This window comes from Gadus morhua, chromosome 7 (assembly GCF_902167405.1).
Source record: "Gadus morhua chromosome 7, gadMor3.0, whole genome shotgun sequence".
NCBI classification, from domain to species: Eukaryota; Metazoa; Chordata; class Actinopteri; order Gadiformes; family Gadidae; genus Gadus; species Gadus morhua.
The window spans coordinates 27,374,171-27,389,065 of NC_044054.1; the positions used below are offsets into that span (position 1 = coordinate 27,374,171).

General features: G+C 41.7%; 3 protein-coding genes across 5 annotated transcripts in view; 2 read left to right on the forward strand and 1 right to left on the reverse strand.

Moving 5' to 3' along the window:
* LOC115547530 (protein FAM122A) overlaps window positions 1–4,962 on the forward strand; it is a 7,284-nt gene extending 2,322 nt beyond the window's left edge. For all 3 annotated transcript variants that reach the window (XM_030361839.1, XM_030361840.1, XM_030361838.1), the window contains 6 exons: window positions 563–609; window positions 928–985; window positions 1,248–1,315; window positions 1,557–1,627; window positions 2,261–2,345; window positions 2,549–4,962. In XM_030361839.1, the coding sequence (XP_030217699.1) occupies window positions 563–609; window positions 928–985; window positions 1,248–1,315; window positions 1,557–1,627; window positions 2,261–2,345; window positions 2,549–2,672 (453 nt within the window). In that variant the 3' untranslated portion in view covers window positions 2,673–4,962. The remainder of the gene's footprint in view (window positions 1–562; window positions 610–927; window positions 986–1,247; window positions 1,316–1,556; window positions 1,628–2,260; window positions 2,346–2,548) is intronic.
* Window positions 4,963–6,472: 1,510 nt separating this feature from the next.
* On the reverse strand, window positions 6,473–10,998 carry bacc1 (BPTF associated chromatin complex component 1). The gene is made up of 6 exons (XM_030361842.1): window positions 10,691–10,998; window positions 10,401–10,495; window positions 10,035–10,136; window positions 9,442–9,671; window positions 8,945–9,037; window positions 6,473–7,487 (listed from the first exon to the last, which is right to left on the reverse strand). Exons 1-6 carry the CDS (start codon window positions 10,709–10,711, stop codon window positions 7,423–7,425), a joined length of 606 nt encoding a protein of 201 aa, XP_030217702.1. The 5' UTR covers window positions 10,712–10,998; the 3' UTR covers window positions 6,473–7,422.
* A 58-nt stretch (window positions 10,999–11,056) lies between these two features.
* On the forward strand, window positions 11,057–14,020 carry rnasekb (ribonuclease, RNase K b). The gene is made up of 3 exons (XM_030361851.1): window positions 11,057–11,298; window positions 12,174–12,256; window positions 13,099–14,020. Exons 1-3 carry the CDS (start codon window positions 11,221–11,223, stop codon window positions 13,241–13,243), a joined length of 306 nt encoding a protein of 101 aa, XP_030217711.1. The 5' UTR covers window positions 11,057–11,220; the 3' UTR covers window positions 13,244–14,020.
* Window positions 14,021–14,895: the final 875 nt, after the last annotated feature.

The following is a 14,895-nucleotide window of genomic DNA, read 5'->3' on the forward strand; positions in this document are numbered from 1 at the left end:
GAGGCAAAACAGTGCATTTCTTTTTTTTCCCACTACTTTAACAGACCATGAGGAAGGGTAGGCCTATGTCACTTACCAGTATTGAACGAGTCCTGCATCATGGCAATAACTTCACTAGCTTGGTAGACTTTCTTTTTTTTGGAAGTGGCCGCCATCTTGAAACGCTCATAAAATTGCCTAAGTCACTCTTGTCTAGTGACTTAGGCAAAATAAATTGGCATAATTCACACTCTTGACATAGGCCATTACACTAAACGGGTAGGATCACATGATCTGTTCAACTGAGGATGTTGGGGATTTTACCAGAGGTGGCTAGCATCACAAAGAGCTGATTTAGGCAAGAAAATCATTTTGGCAAAAAGGTGACTTAGGCCATTACTTTAAGAGGGTGACGACACTACCACATTTCCAGATGTCCGAGCAGTATCCTAAATCCTTATTTCAGCACTACATATCTTTTTTTAAGGCAATAGGTATCTTTCTTTATGTAAGCAAGCGATGCGTCATCATTGCTCTCATTGTGTTTGAGCTTCACTGTTGTGTGTTCTTGTGTGCACAACAGGAAGAGAACATGGAAACGGCACTGAGAGGAAGTCTTCGGCGACTCAGGTACACGCCAGACACACACACGCACACACACGCGCACACACACACACACATACACACACACACACACACACACACACATATATACACACACACACACACACACACACACACACACACACACACACACACACACACACACATATACAGACACACACACACACACACACACACACACACACACACACACACACACACACACACACACACACACACACACGCACAAACACAAACAGGCATGTAAGCACAACATTTCAAATTAATAAGGCAACCACATTTACACCCTGTTCATATGACGGTGCATACGCCTTCTGTCCCCAGTTCTTCCACTCTGATCCCGTTGCCTTCGTCCAGCCAGTGGCACCATCACTCCCCAGGGGTAGGCTCCCCTCTTACTGATGTATTGCATGTGTGTGTATACATACAGTATATATATATATATATGTATATGTGTGTGTGTGTATGTGTGTGTGTATGTATGTATTTCTCTTTGCTACCCTAGTCCGTACTGGGGAATCGTACTCTTTAAGGAAGTATAATATATGTGTGTGTGTACAATCTAAAAATTTACATTTCAATTCACGTCTTTAATGTGTAGACCACATAGCCTCCTCAAGCTGAATGCCTCTTGGTTGATACAGGGTTTTCACGCTGGGCAAGATGGCGGTGTCACTCCTAATTCATCCCCCAGCCCCACTCGGAGGTTCAGGTATCCCAACCTCTCTTTCATACTCCTCGTAGGATAAGCATAATGGGAATATTACATAATGATAATTACTATACCAATGTGGTCCAGAAACCTAAATGATGTGTGTGTGTGTGTGTGTGTGTGTGTGTGTGTGTGTGTGTGTGTGTGTGTGTGTGTGTGTGTGTGTGTATGTGTGTGTGCGTGTTTGTGTGCGTGTGTGTGTGTGTGTGTGTGTGTGTGCACGCGTGTGTTTCCCCTTCAGGCCAGTGACGAGCTCCACAGTGACGAGCTCTACAGTTACGAGGCCTATGCTGACTGCTCTGAAGAGGAAAGGTACACTGTTTGAACGAGATATAGAGATATAGACCCCTAGGGCTATAGATATATATAGATATAGAGACATAGGGCTATAGAGACATGAGATAGAGATATAGAGACAGAGAGACATAGGGCTATAGATATATATAGATATAGAGACATAGGGCGATAGAGACATGAGATAGAGATATAGAGACAGAGAAACATAGGGCTATAGAGATATAGATACATAAATATGTAGAGATATAGGGAGATATAGGGATACATAGATAGAGAAATCAATGTAGAGATATGGAGACAGATATAGCGAGACATAGAGATATAGAAACAGAGAGCGACATAGAGATAGAGATAAAGACATAGAGATGCAATAGCTCATGATAATCATAGCTATGTTCTGTTATTTAAATGGTCATATCATATGAAGTCAGGGCAAGCCGGGTTTATTTGCATAGCCCCTAATGAAATGAACAATCTGAGAGCTTTCAGGCCCCAGTTAGGACATCTGTCTGGGGAACTCTAGCTCCCCGAAGGGCAAGGAAAGTTCCCTTAATTATGAAGTAAGAAACTCAGTTAGGGGTGCAATGGGGGCCACGCTGGAGAGAACATATCGCGGATGGTCTTATTTTGGTTTTTGTCCTTTCTTAGGAGGGGTGGAGTCTGACGGCCCTCCAAAGAAGCTTTTTGTTGCTGGGGTAACAGATCCCGCCCACCACAATAATTACACAGTCAGGTAAGCCTCTGGTCCTAAAAGGGCCAACACAAAAATAAATGTACGTCGTCTACACAATCACAAGGCACGTGTGAAACAAGTCTGTGTCTCTGAATATCTCCCTGTCCGTCTTCCTGTCTGTCTGTCTGTCTGTCTGTCTGTCTGTCTGTCTGTCTGTCTGTCTGTCTGTCTGTCTGTCTGTCTGTCTGTCTGTCTGTCCGCAGTGTGTCTCAGGCGGTTGTGGGTTCCCCCCCGGGTGGAGGTGTAGTGTTGTGCTCCAGCCCCCAGGACAGCCCCCTATCCCTCTCCCCACCTCCCTCCTTCAGCTCCCACCACCCCAGACACTAGCCCTCCTACCCCAGACCCCAGCACCACCACCTCCACCACCACCACCACCACCAGCCCCACCCAGCTCCATCAGCCTATCAGCACTTCTGCCTCACTGAAGAACAGGATGATTACCTCGGACATCGGACGGTAATCACAACCACTTTTCATTCGTTCTTTTTTTGCGTGACTAGGAGCCAATCAGACACCTTCAATTGTGATCAATGTCCCGCCCATCGACTGCTGTACCATTGGAGTTGACCAGACGTTGTGGTGCTTTGTTTTTGCTCTGTGATCACGTGACATGTGATCACACGCCCACGTTGGACCCTGCGTCTGCTGGACAGAGCCTACTCTTGGACCGCGAGCAAAAAAACTAAACGTTGAGGTCATCTGGCGGGAGTGTTGATCATGGACTTGACATGGTCTTCTTTAGTTTGATAGAGGAAGTACACGCAGGGAGAAGGAAAGGATGCTGCTAGGAGTGCTATCGGTCCAGCTGCTCAGACATCTCCGCTGTGGTCTGTTTCCCATTGAGTGGGGAGTCGACATAGGGGACCTTGCATTGTTGTGCTGTTGGGATACATGAAGGGCTCACACCTAGATAGCCAGGGGGTGTAGTTTAAATTGGATTTGACCGCTCAAACTAGACCGAACTTCTGTATTCTTAACTTTCCATATTTGGAATGTTTTGATGGCGAAACGCATTTAACTCCGAAACGCGTTCTGTTTGAGTTCTTGAGTTCTAATCAAGATGTTGGGAGCCGTGCGGGGCAGATAAAACCTTTCAAGTTAGACTAGGGTGGATGATTATTAAGAACAGTAAACGAAAACCAAATCAGAGAAAACCCGGTTCCGTTCTGTACTGTCTCCACGCTATATCATCAACGTTCTTCTGCCAGAGCCATGTTCAAGGCACGTCACTCTACTCCTGTGTACGTGTTGCTTAGTGACGTAAATTCTAGTTTCTCCAGTATATACGTTTCTTCCAGAAGTGTCTTCAAGTCGCATCTACGCCTCAGTTCTCAGTACCTAGGTCAGAGCCGAGATTCGGTTTAATGACCGTTGAAAAGACGCACCATTAAACGTCGGTTATGAAGGGCTTTAGCTGAACTATCTGAGGGGGTTTTGGGTGGAAGGAAGCACCCATGTAGTGGAGCCCTTTGGCTCTGTGTTTCTATGTTGATATTGTATCTATATGTGAATACTGTACACATGAACCGGATTCGCTACGACTAGCATTCCTGCCTTTTTCTTTAGCCAGGGGTATTCTTTTGTTTTATTTTGTATAGTGAATCCCCCAAACAAATCTCTTTACGTGTTTCCTTTTTACAGTAGTTTGTATGAAGTATCCAAAACTACACGTCATAAGCACGCGAGATGTCAAAAAGAGGTCTTACAAGCGGGCTTTGAGAATGCATGCATTCCTCAGTATCACATCATCGTTCATTTGTATTTTTATGTGTTTTAATGTGGTCTTGGTTTTCAGAACGAAGCCCTCATTTTTTCATAACAATGGAAATAGAAGATTTCCTGAGCTTATTCCATCTAATTCCTTTTGGTGTCGAAAGGCCTGAAGTCAGATGTAGTCGCTTTATGCACCGGGAATAATGCAAGATATTTAAAGCTAAACAACAAACCAAAATAAGTATCATAAGTATTGATATGAGTGAATGACAACATACATTTGATATGTTGTCACGTGCTCGTAAAAATGTGACGTTGAAAAAAAAAAAATCTGATTTATGTGACTTTCCACTTTTTAAATATGTAACTATTTAAAAAAATAAGAATTTAAAAGGAACAGATTTTAGTCACTTTTACCAGTTTGCACATTATTAGATACAGCATCGTTTTTTTTCCATCTTTATGAGCAATGTTCCATAAAGTGTGCAGCACAAAATTGTACGCAATATTTGCTTAGTGTTATTATTTTTTTTTTATTATTTTCCTGAAAAGTAATTTGTAAACTCAAAAGTGTATCTGTTATGGATCAAAGACATTGTTGTTGGTTGGATGGAATATTATCTGTTGTTTTGCTTTCTTGTTGTCCAGCTGTGTTTTGGGATTTCAAAAAAAATATTTTTTTCAGGACAATCACTAGGAATTCCTGAGTTAGAGGAATTAGCATTTTCCCAAGCCAATTTTCTTAGAAGGATCCTATGTCTAAGTGTTGTGAATTGCTATCTCGAGAAGTACCGTTTGTAAAGTAAACTGTGTAATGCTTGCTGTGGATGGAAGTTCAACATTTCTTTATTAACTATCATATTGTATATTTTTTCAGTCAATAAAGTTCTAGCCCATCAGGATACACTGCTGTACACATAAATTGCCAAACCCAATATTTATACTTTCTTTGTTGTATAGTCATGTCGTTCAGCTTTAATCCTGTTTAAAGTGTTTTCTGTCCATTCAGTGGATTAGCTCGATGTATCTAAGGCTAAATTAAATCATCCTGGAAGTCCTTTGTATGGATTAGACCTCTGAAGATAATATTTTGTTTGAGGTGAGAAAATGAAAAGGTCTTATTGTGTACTTCTCATTCTGTGCAGTGGGAGTTATTGTGATTGTTAACATACAGATAGGTTTCCCATTTAAATAAGAAGAGGCTTGTTTGTCTGTGTTTGATACATGTGCTCGGCAGAGTTTCAATATCTTGGGATGACAAGAGGTGACAGCAACACTATAATCTGGAGGTCTGTGTCCTTGGGAGATCAGTGTCCTCGGGCTCTATGTCTTTCGGAGGACTTCACAGAGTACTTTATCTCACAGGTTATTTTTGGCCTTCGTCAGCAATACATCTACAAAACCTCTTCATTCTGGTTTAAATCAATACTATTCCTCAAACCGCCATACTCTTCCGTAGTCCCAGAAAAATCAGATAATGCCGAAATCCAAAGATATTCTCCAATTTCGAGACGCATTGTTTTCTGAATGTTATCATTTGAACTAAAAATGTCACGGTACTCCATACGACGATTGAGAGCATACGTGAAACACGTACACTTTTGAAGCAAGCAAGGGTAAACTAAAATGCTAGTCCAAATGTATTTACATTTCCTTGCTCTGGATGGATTTTCCTTACTGGTTTCACAGTTGTTGCCGTGTTCTTGTCGAAGGCCTTTTAATTTCCTATGGTTGCAATCAACATATTTCTGTTTTTATGAGTAAGGTGGAATGGGATTCTACCCTGGAATGCGTCTGTGTTATGACATCACTGTGGTGTTGAGATCCATGTGTGTTTGAGGTCTGGCAAACCGTGGACGTTCATGTGTCACGCCCATCTGTTTCTTGGGATACGTTCAACTCTGAAATGTAAATGCCCTTAAAGCCCCGAAGCCATTGATTACAATGATTCCTGAACTCTTAAATGATATTGAGTGTTGAAGGAAGCAGCTTCAGCATACATGTTATTAGGACAGAATCATGAGAAATGTATTGTGAAAGCACATCTACAACTGCACATAGCTATTTTTCTTTCTCTACATATGACAAAATATTATGTATTTTTTTAAATATATATATTTTCATTCATTCCATTCTGAGTGTCCCCTGGCTGTAATATGTACAAAGAATGATACATTTTATAGTGAAAATAATGCAAATACACCTTATTATATATTGTATATGAAAAGTATTGAATAAATTGTATTATACCAAAGCCTTTTTATGAATTTCTTATTTTTTCTTGCCTTTTCAAGTCCAAGGGAATCAAATAGCTAAATGTCTTTGAGGTAGAAGGTAGGTAGTTCTCACTATTAGAACATCTGCACAAACTGTATGTGTAAATATACTTATGTAAATATACATATGAGACGTGAGACCGTTTTAGTTTTTACTAAACAGCATGAAAAGTCGGTTAATACATTACTCATGGCAGGTGTTGGTATATTGAAACGATTATCTTGATTATCATAAGGTACACAGTAAGCTCTTCAGGGGGGAATAGGTGCCACTATACAATGTCAAATACACCACATCATCTACACACACATTTTTCTTTTTAGGAAACCTTTGATATGTTGACCATCATTTAACAACCTTCTTAAAATTAAAATACTGGTCTGGTAGATTAATTCTATCAAATTAAAGCCTATAACTCCATCAATCTGAACATAATTCTTAATGAAACCAGAGCACTATGTCGTTGTGTTAGCATGACATATATGTATAATATTTAAACAGAACCAGTTGTGATTTCAGATCCTCCAGCCATGTATGTGAAAATGGATATCTGATTTTAACAGACCCATATTCAAACTGACTAGGCAAAAACAATATTGTTCATAATTTTGTACACAAACCTTAAAAAATAAAAAAGTTATGTGTTCGCTATATCAAAGTATTGTGTCTTCTTCAACCAAGAGCGTCCATTGTGTTATATAAAAGTACTAAAATCTTTGTAGTGGCTGGCTGGTTACTACTATTCCTACCCATAACTAACAAAAAGCTACAATTTGATACGCTATTTATCCGTACATATTTTTTTCCTAAAAGATAAATAACAATAAAAATGGTCTTGAAAACCCGCCCCCCCCCTCCCCACACGAAAAAAAAACGAGTAATGTTCGTTTTGACAACCGAGTAATGTTCGTTTTGTTTATGGTCAGAGTTCTGTCCAGGATAGTTTCACACAGAACGACAGAACCGTAGCTCGGAAGCTCCTGAGCCTGGGTCCCCTCCAGGGCCCGGCTGATTCAGTCTGCTTGGTTTCGGGGGGTCCTTTGGGAGCATCCTCAAGTCGGAGACTCGGAGCGGCGCGGTGCGGATCTCAGCGGGAAAGCAGAGGGAGATCGCTGGAGTTCATGATGAGGCTGGAGTCCAGGTTGAGGCTCTCTGGAGGTGGGGGAGAGGGGAGAGGAGGGCTGGTTAGATGGCTGAGGGGGAACGGAGCGCGTCACCTTGGCATTAGTGCCACGTCCCCCTGCCATGACAGACAGATGAATACATTATTGATTCCGAGGGGAAATTCAAAGCCGCAGTCGCGCGACACATTAAATACATACAACGTAAACGAGATGATAAATAAAATAAAATATCCACATGGATAATATGACGATAAAAGATATGCTACGGTGCTCTTGGAGAATGTGTCATGATAGTGGTGCGAATAAGTGTGTGTGATATGTGCTCAAGAGGGAGCACCGGCAAACGTTTCTTTGTGCATTGAAAACAATCTGTGCACAAAGATTGATGCCTTCATTTGTGAGCGAAAGTGGTGCCATTAAATAATTTAAGCTCTGCGATTTTACTTTCTTTCGTTCCTTGGAAAGCTCCCATTGATTAGTCCGGCAGCCGAGTGAAAACGCTGCCAGGAGTCGAATAAGACGCCACACTGATGCGGTGGATTTGTTCAGGTTTGTCAGGGTTTGTTTCACTCACTGGAGCTTAGTGAGCCTCATTCACCTGACAGACACATTCGGTTTGCCCCCGCCCAGCCACGCTTAGAACCAAGATGGCTGCTTGATAAAGAGGGCCCAACATCACCTGGGTCACATCATGTCATAACTAATGACCGTTTAGTCATTTAAGGGGACCTATTATGCTTTTTCGACTTTTATGACCTATATACGTTGTTATAATGATTGATAGTCATGTTTAACCATACTAAAGTGTCAAATAATGACGTACATGCATTTCGACGTATTCCCTGCTGACAGTCTGGGGTGGCTGTGCAAAGCGCTAAACCCTCGGGACTACGTTTGCGATTCACTTGTTCACATTTCCGGGAAATCATCTACGTAGAGGCACTTCTGCCGCGCCCCCATATGCCAGTTCAAATCTGCCCGCCCGCGCGCTTCAAGGAAGGTAACCAATCACAACGGAGTTGGGTTGGCAGGAGGGGGGCGAGGGGGCGGAGAAGGACGAAACCGAGCGTTGACAGAGAATGCTGAAAGCATCCAGATGAGAGGAAGAGTTTCTCGAAAATCTACATCGTTTTTTGTGCTGTGATTCGTGTCAGGTTGCGCTATAGGAGACATTAATAAGAAATTAAGACCAGAAAAGTAGTACAATAGGTCCTCTTTAAGGAGTCAGTAGGGGATAGGTGGCATCGTGCTAAAGGACAACTACAGGTTAGACTGTAGACATTAGTGATTCAAACCCAGAAGTCAGCTGGAACACAAACTTCCTAACCACCATCCCCACGTTATACATGTATACATTGGGAGAATTGGGATCAAACTGATTTACTATTAATGCCATTTCAAAATAAACAAAAAATGACATCACACTTTACCAGCCACTGATCCCTTCTTAACCCCACCGAAGGTATAAGAACTGTGTTGGTTCACCTTGGTCAAAGTTGAGTTTCTTGCTGGAAGAGCCGAGGCCCTCGACCAGGTCACTGTTGACGTCCGAGTCGTTCAGGGCACTGAGCGTCACGTCTGCACACGTAGAGGAGGAGGAGGAGGAGAGGAAATATGGAACAAGGGATTAGGGAGAGGCACAAGCTACTTGGACACGGTCATCTCCATCACAACTGATAGGATTCAGACTAGGGATGATGACACTGGGGAGAGAAAGGCAGCAATCCAATCCAATTCATTGCATAACATACAAAATGCCAGGGGTTGTTTAAATTATTCCCGATGAGCATAAACTGACAAACATTTGTAAACTTAGGTATTCTCATGTTCCTCCCTTTACATCATTCAATGCCTACGGTCTAAAAGAGAGCTTACAAATAAGATGCAAATTACCACACCTTAATGCATAGTGTAGCAACTGTGGTTACTTACTGCAAGAATAACTGAAGAATACATTTGTACAAAGAACAAAGAAACCTCACCTGCAGTTTTCTGCTTCTTGATGGGCGGGGCCATAGAGGGGCTGTTCTGCATTCCGGTCGCCACGACGACCTGCGAGGATTGTACGGCAATCATGGTGGGGGCGGGTTGTGTCGGCGGGGGTGCCATGGCGACCGTGGTTTTCTTCATGGTCTTCTTGGGGGACTCCGAGGAGATGGGGACCCTGCTGTCCTCGTACAGCTTCCTCTTCACCGTGCTCTTTATCTGGGCTCTGCACAGGTTGGGACACACACGGATGTTTGATTACATGATACTCTGGTCACACAGATATGCTTATCATTCACCAATACAGGCCAGTCTGCTTGAGCTGAATTGGCGTTGTGCCTATGTGCACATGGGCATCTGAAGTTGCTCAAGGATATTTAAAGTGTTTTGTAAAAAACACATTGTATTGTTACATACAATGGGATAAACTAAATAACCTTTATGGACCAACAAATACAGTGCTAATGGAAATGTTATTGTCACCAAGAAGTGCAAACTAATAGGATTTTTTTTGATTGATGTATAAATATCTTTCACTTCCATCACTCACACGCTCACGCACTTCAATGAGAGAGGTGTTAAGACTTACACCGTTCGTTCTTTAATCACTGTGCTTATGTTGTTCAGGTCATCGCCAAAGCGTTTCACTGCCAACCGAAGTAGTTCGATTTCTGTCTCTGTCCACTTGGCTCTGGAATCAAAATAAATTATGATGAGAATGTGCCAAACAAATGTGCGAGATGTCATCTTGCGCCGGATTACTAAACTATAACCAAAACAACATTACAAAATAGAAAGAAAATGCAAAGGCAATTGTGTCTTGACGTCGAGGCAATTGATGCAAAAGTAAGACATTTCTAGTTGAGATACGCTGTTTTGCACGGAATAAATAGAAGGATGAAACAGAAAGGGGTGTGAGTACCAGTGTTACTGTATCAATGGGTTTGTGTCTTACCCTGCAGGACTGGAGTCCGACACGGGGTGCAGCTGCATGGTTAGCTCCCCCAGCTTCGTGAAGGCAGCCCCCGCTGCTGAGAAGATTTCGCCCACCTGCCAGATACCCAACATCGATAATAAGAGATCACAGAGAACATAAAAGCAAGCGCCCCATTCAGCGATATGGAAAATAATCAATCGGCCGATAGGTGTTTCAGTAGCGACTGACACTCTTAAGCAGATGCTTCATTTGCATTTTACGTTCAAAAGCTGCTTTGTGAAACGATGGGGTATTAGGCTAGGACTTACTTTCGCAGAGGCAGAAGTCATTTTGATGAGGTATTTCAGAAAGTTGGTTTATAGTTTGATTTTCTTCCTTCAAAACATAAACAATGCACAGTGCTAACTGCTAGCTTGCGAATGCATCCGTAGGTTTCGTTAGCGGGCTTCCATTGAGGTTGACGGATTATCGCTCAAAAACCGAAACGCCGGAAGTGCAAATGTATTTGTTTAAATGAAAGCTATCTATACCTATATTGGTTGTAGATTAACTAAATATCGCAAAGTACAAACATGTTTGCGAATGTTGAGGTATAAAAGGAATACTGCGCGAATTTGCTACTTGAATCTCATTGGTGGATCTAAAGGAAATAGGCGGGGTTTATTTCTTGAAAGATTATGATTGGTTCTCTGTCTTCAGAGAACGATTGTGGCCGAAATTTGCCGAACACTTCTCAACCAGAGAAAACTGATGGGGCCTGGACCGACAGTCAACCTTCGATGAAACGGCGTTTCTTGTATTAAAAACACTTATTTGGATCGATTAGAGGAACGTAAACATGCCGTCCCTTTTGTTCTGCGGGCCTAAGATGGCAGCATGTGGAATAGTGATCAGCATTTGGGGAGTGATCATGCTGGTAAGTAGATTAAGGGCTGGTTGTAACGCAGAGCAAAATAATATGGCTTCAGGTCAGATTATAGAAAGGTCGTTTTTGTAATCAGGACATATTGCCCTGTGCAAGACGTGTCATGCAACTGTTTTTATTTACCAAGACTATAACGTTGCATAAATGTAGTTATATTCCTCGAACTAATGACGATTTTAAAATGGATGACGAGTGTCACCCTTCTAGATGAAACTCCTTATTTAACCAAACTCAACCGAGTGAGGCCTAGACGTCTATCAGCCAATGAAATTATTTATAAAGAAGTATATCGATATTTCGCTAGTTAACACTATGCTAACGTTAAAGGTAGCATGTAATGTCACGAAGGCGGGACCTGATGGTCATGTGACCACAGACGTGAGTGAGGAGCTTCCGCCTGTTACAGTCACTACTGTATGAACCTCTGACAGTCCACGATGAGCCAATTCAGTCAGAGTAAAACATGCTTAATGCTTGGGACAAGAGCAGGCACACTTAGCAATGTGGACAGTATTACAATGCACAGCATTCCCTTGTGAAGGAATCGATGGTTGACTGCAATTTATTCATGGATCATGATTAGCTTGTGTCGTGACGTACAGCGATCGTGTGTCATCAGGTCATGTCCTATAGGCCAAGTCATATTGTATAAAGCCACCATATCCTATAGGCCAAGTCATATTGTATAAAGCCACCATGTGTTTAATGTTTGATTGGTTTTAACTGACCTGCTTGCCCGTGTGGGGGCATGGGTGAAGGGGGGTGTCACAAATATTTGGCCTGTTAAGCCCTTTGAGACTGTAATGGTGATTAAGGGCTATACAAATAAAATTGAATTGAATTGTTTGTCGTTTCTACCCTATCAGGGGATGCTGGGTATTTTCTTCAGTGCCAAGTCAGCTGTACTGATCGAAGATGTTCCCTTTACTGAAGAGGACATTCGGAATGAGTAAGTGATGTCGTCTCATCACACCACTATAAAGACATTTGAAGAAATCTATACTGACATCTATACTAAAATTAATGAGTATTGCAGCACATAGTGATGTTGAGAGATTATTACAAATGTCATGCCATGAAATCTTTATAGTTATTATGCCAGAAAAGGCCTCTTACTTTTGTCTTGATTAATACTGACAATACACATTTTCTGCCTCAGCTGTAAACCTCCACCCACTCTTTAGTGTGTCCGGCGGCTGAGCTTGTTACTTGGGTAGAGTTTCACTCGGTTATTCACCACGTCATTCTTGCGGACACTACTCTTACCACACAAAATATGGTGCTGCTCTATATCTCCATTTAGTGTCAGCAGTTCGTAGACAATCCTATAAACAAACTGCCCTAATAGCCTGATGCCTGTATCACATGACAATTCAACAGTTGATGCAAATGCTCCAAAAAGATGTTCAGGAAGCTGGCACACTGGAATTTCATCCAACACCTCAGCTCACAACACCCCGGCTTTTGTTTTATGATCAAACATATTTTTCGCTTGATATTATCAATTTTATTTTATTTTTAGTTAGTAATGTCAACCCCTGCACACGCAAATACATACCGGTAACATTGTTGGGGAAGTTAATGTGAGCCATTGCTTAGTCATTTTATGTCGTTTTTTTTAAATAATCAATATAGATTGTTTTTCTCCCGATCATATGGTCATTGTTCTATCAGTAATACGCTGCAGGGCGTCGACGCGAAAGAGCACGTGTTCTCTTCCCCCCGTCCTCGTTAAATATAGAGCCACAACATTCACCCTTTCTAAACCCTGCTCCTCGTTGTGGTCCGCAGTAAGTTCCCGCCCCAGGCCATCTACAGCCTGTACAACCAGGTGGGCATCAACTGCTTCATCGCGGCGGCTGTCTACGTGGCCGTGGGCGCCGTCTCGCTGTGCCAGGTCCGCCTCAACAAGAGGCAGGAGTACATGGTCACCTAGGTTACCGTTCCACCAACCGGGCCGCAAAAGGCCACGCCTCCTCCATCGGAACACGGATGTACAGCGGGGAGAAAAGGATCAAAACATGTTATCAAGAAATTCCATTTTATGTCCTTCCGTCTATATCGTGATGCCACACGGGCATCTTTTATTGCCTAATTGACAACTTAAGGCTGGGAAATAGTTTGGTGTCTATTGAAAGTATTTTGGGAAATCGTACATGGTTACAATGATTATACACTTGGATATATTGTAGTTATATTTGTTTTGTTGTGTCTTCTCTAAGGCAAGCTGGCTGCCTTTTTACCCTCTCGTATTTATTTGTACCACCTGTTCGGTGGTTGTTGTGATGTAGAAGGGCCTCTATCATTCCTCTGTTGGGCTTGTTGCTACACTGTCTCTTGTTGACCTTTTTCAAAGCATGAATTATTTTATTTATTTGTTTTAAAAAGGAGCCACCTCATTTGCTGTGTGAATGTTGCAGTAATTGGAGGGATGGGAATACTTGAAATGTAGTCGAGTCACTCTGGTTTTATCTTGTCTTGGAGCTAACCTACTAAAATGTTTGGTCGCTGGTGTTCAGTGTTGTGTGTGTGTGTGCGTGTGTAGAATCAAGGCATGCATGTTGGTCTTCTCCAATTCTGAGTTCTCCGGATGTTTTGACTAGATAACCTGTTTTTACCCTGAATATCCCTTGGAGCAGTTCTCTTCAATAGTATAATGGTTTTTGATGTAAGGAAATTTGTCTGCAATAAAGTGGGTGTAAATATATATAAATCTATGCCTTATGTGTTACAGAATTTGGGTTATCATTTACATGTATTATATACTCGTTGGGATAGTTTATTTCACTATAATAATTCATCTTTCTGGAACCAATTTAAAATATAAAATAAATCATGAGGATCATTACCGCGTTAACGCAAGAGGTAGACGCGATTTCAAAGGGATCCAGTGTTTCCAGGGGACTTATAATAGTCCGACCATAACGTGTTTACGGCGCCCCTTTGTGGACATACAGCATAGGCCCTACCCCAGATAATTTTCAGCATTTATTATGAAAAAGTTGAATATTGATAACCGTTTTTCTTGGACAATAAAATAGATCCTATCAGAGACCTACGAAATCACATTACGCATGAGGGCTTCAAAGTGTATCGGACATATATATATATATATATGATCTATTGTAGCCCCCCCCATTACCGAAATAAAGTTTTAACGTTACAGATCCATGGTGCAGTTAGGCCTAGATACACCATCTATATTCCTAAAATATCTTCAGCCTTAACTACTGACTTAATGCTCCCAAATGAATATCTGATTAACCCCACTTCCTCTGGAAAACCTATATTCATGTACTATTATTAGCATTGGTTCCATGGTATTTTTCCATTTTCCATTGGATATTCGTCACATGACCTTGTGTATCACCGTGTTGTCAAAGCATTTTTAAAGGCTTCGTTCCATGTATTGGTCATGGATGTACTAGAACAGACGTTTCATCATTAATAATCAATAGTAGTCTATCGTGTTACCCTGGTGATAATTATTTATATTATATAGTCGTAGTTACAAGAGTAATACTGTACTTTTCATTCTCAAAAGTCTCACCTTCACCCATCATTCTAGTCACACAATTCACCACGGTG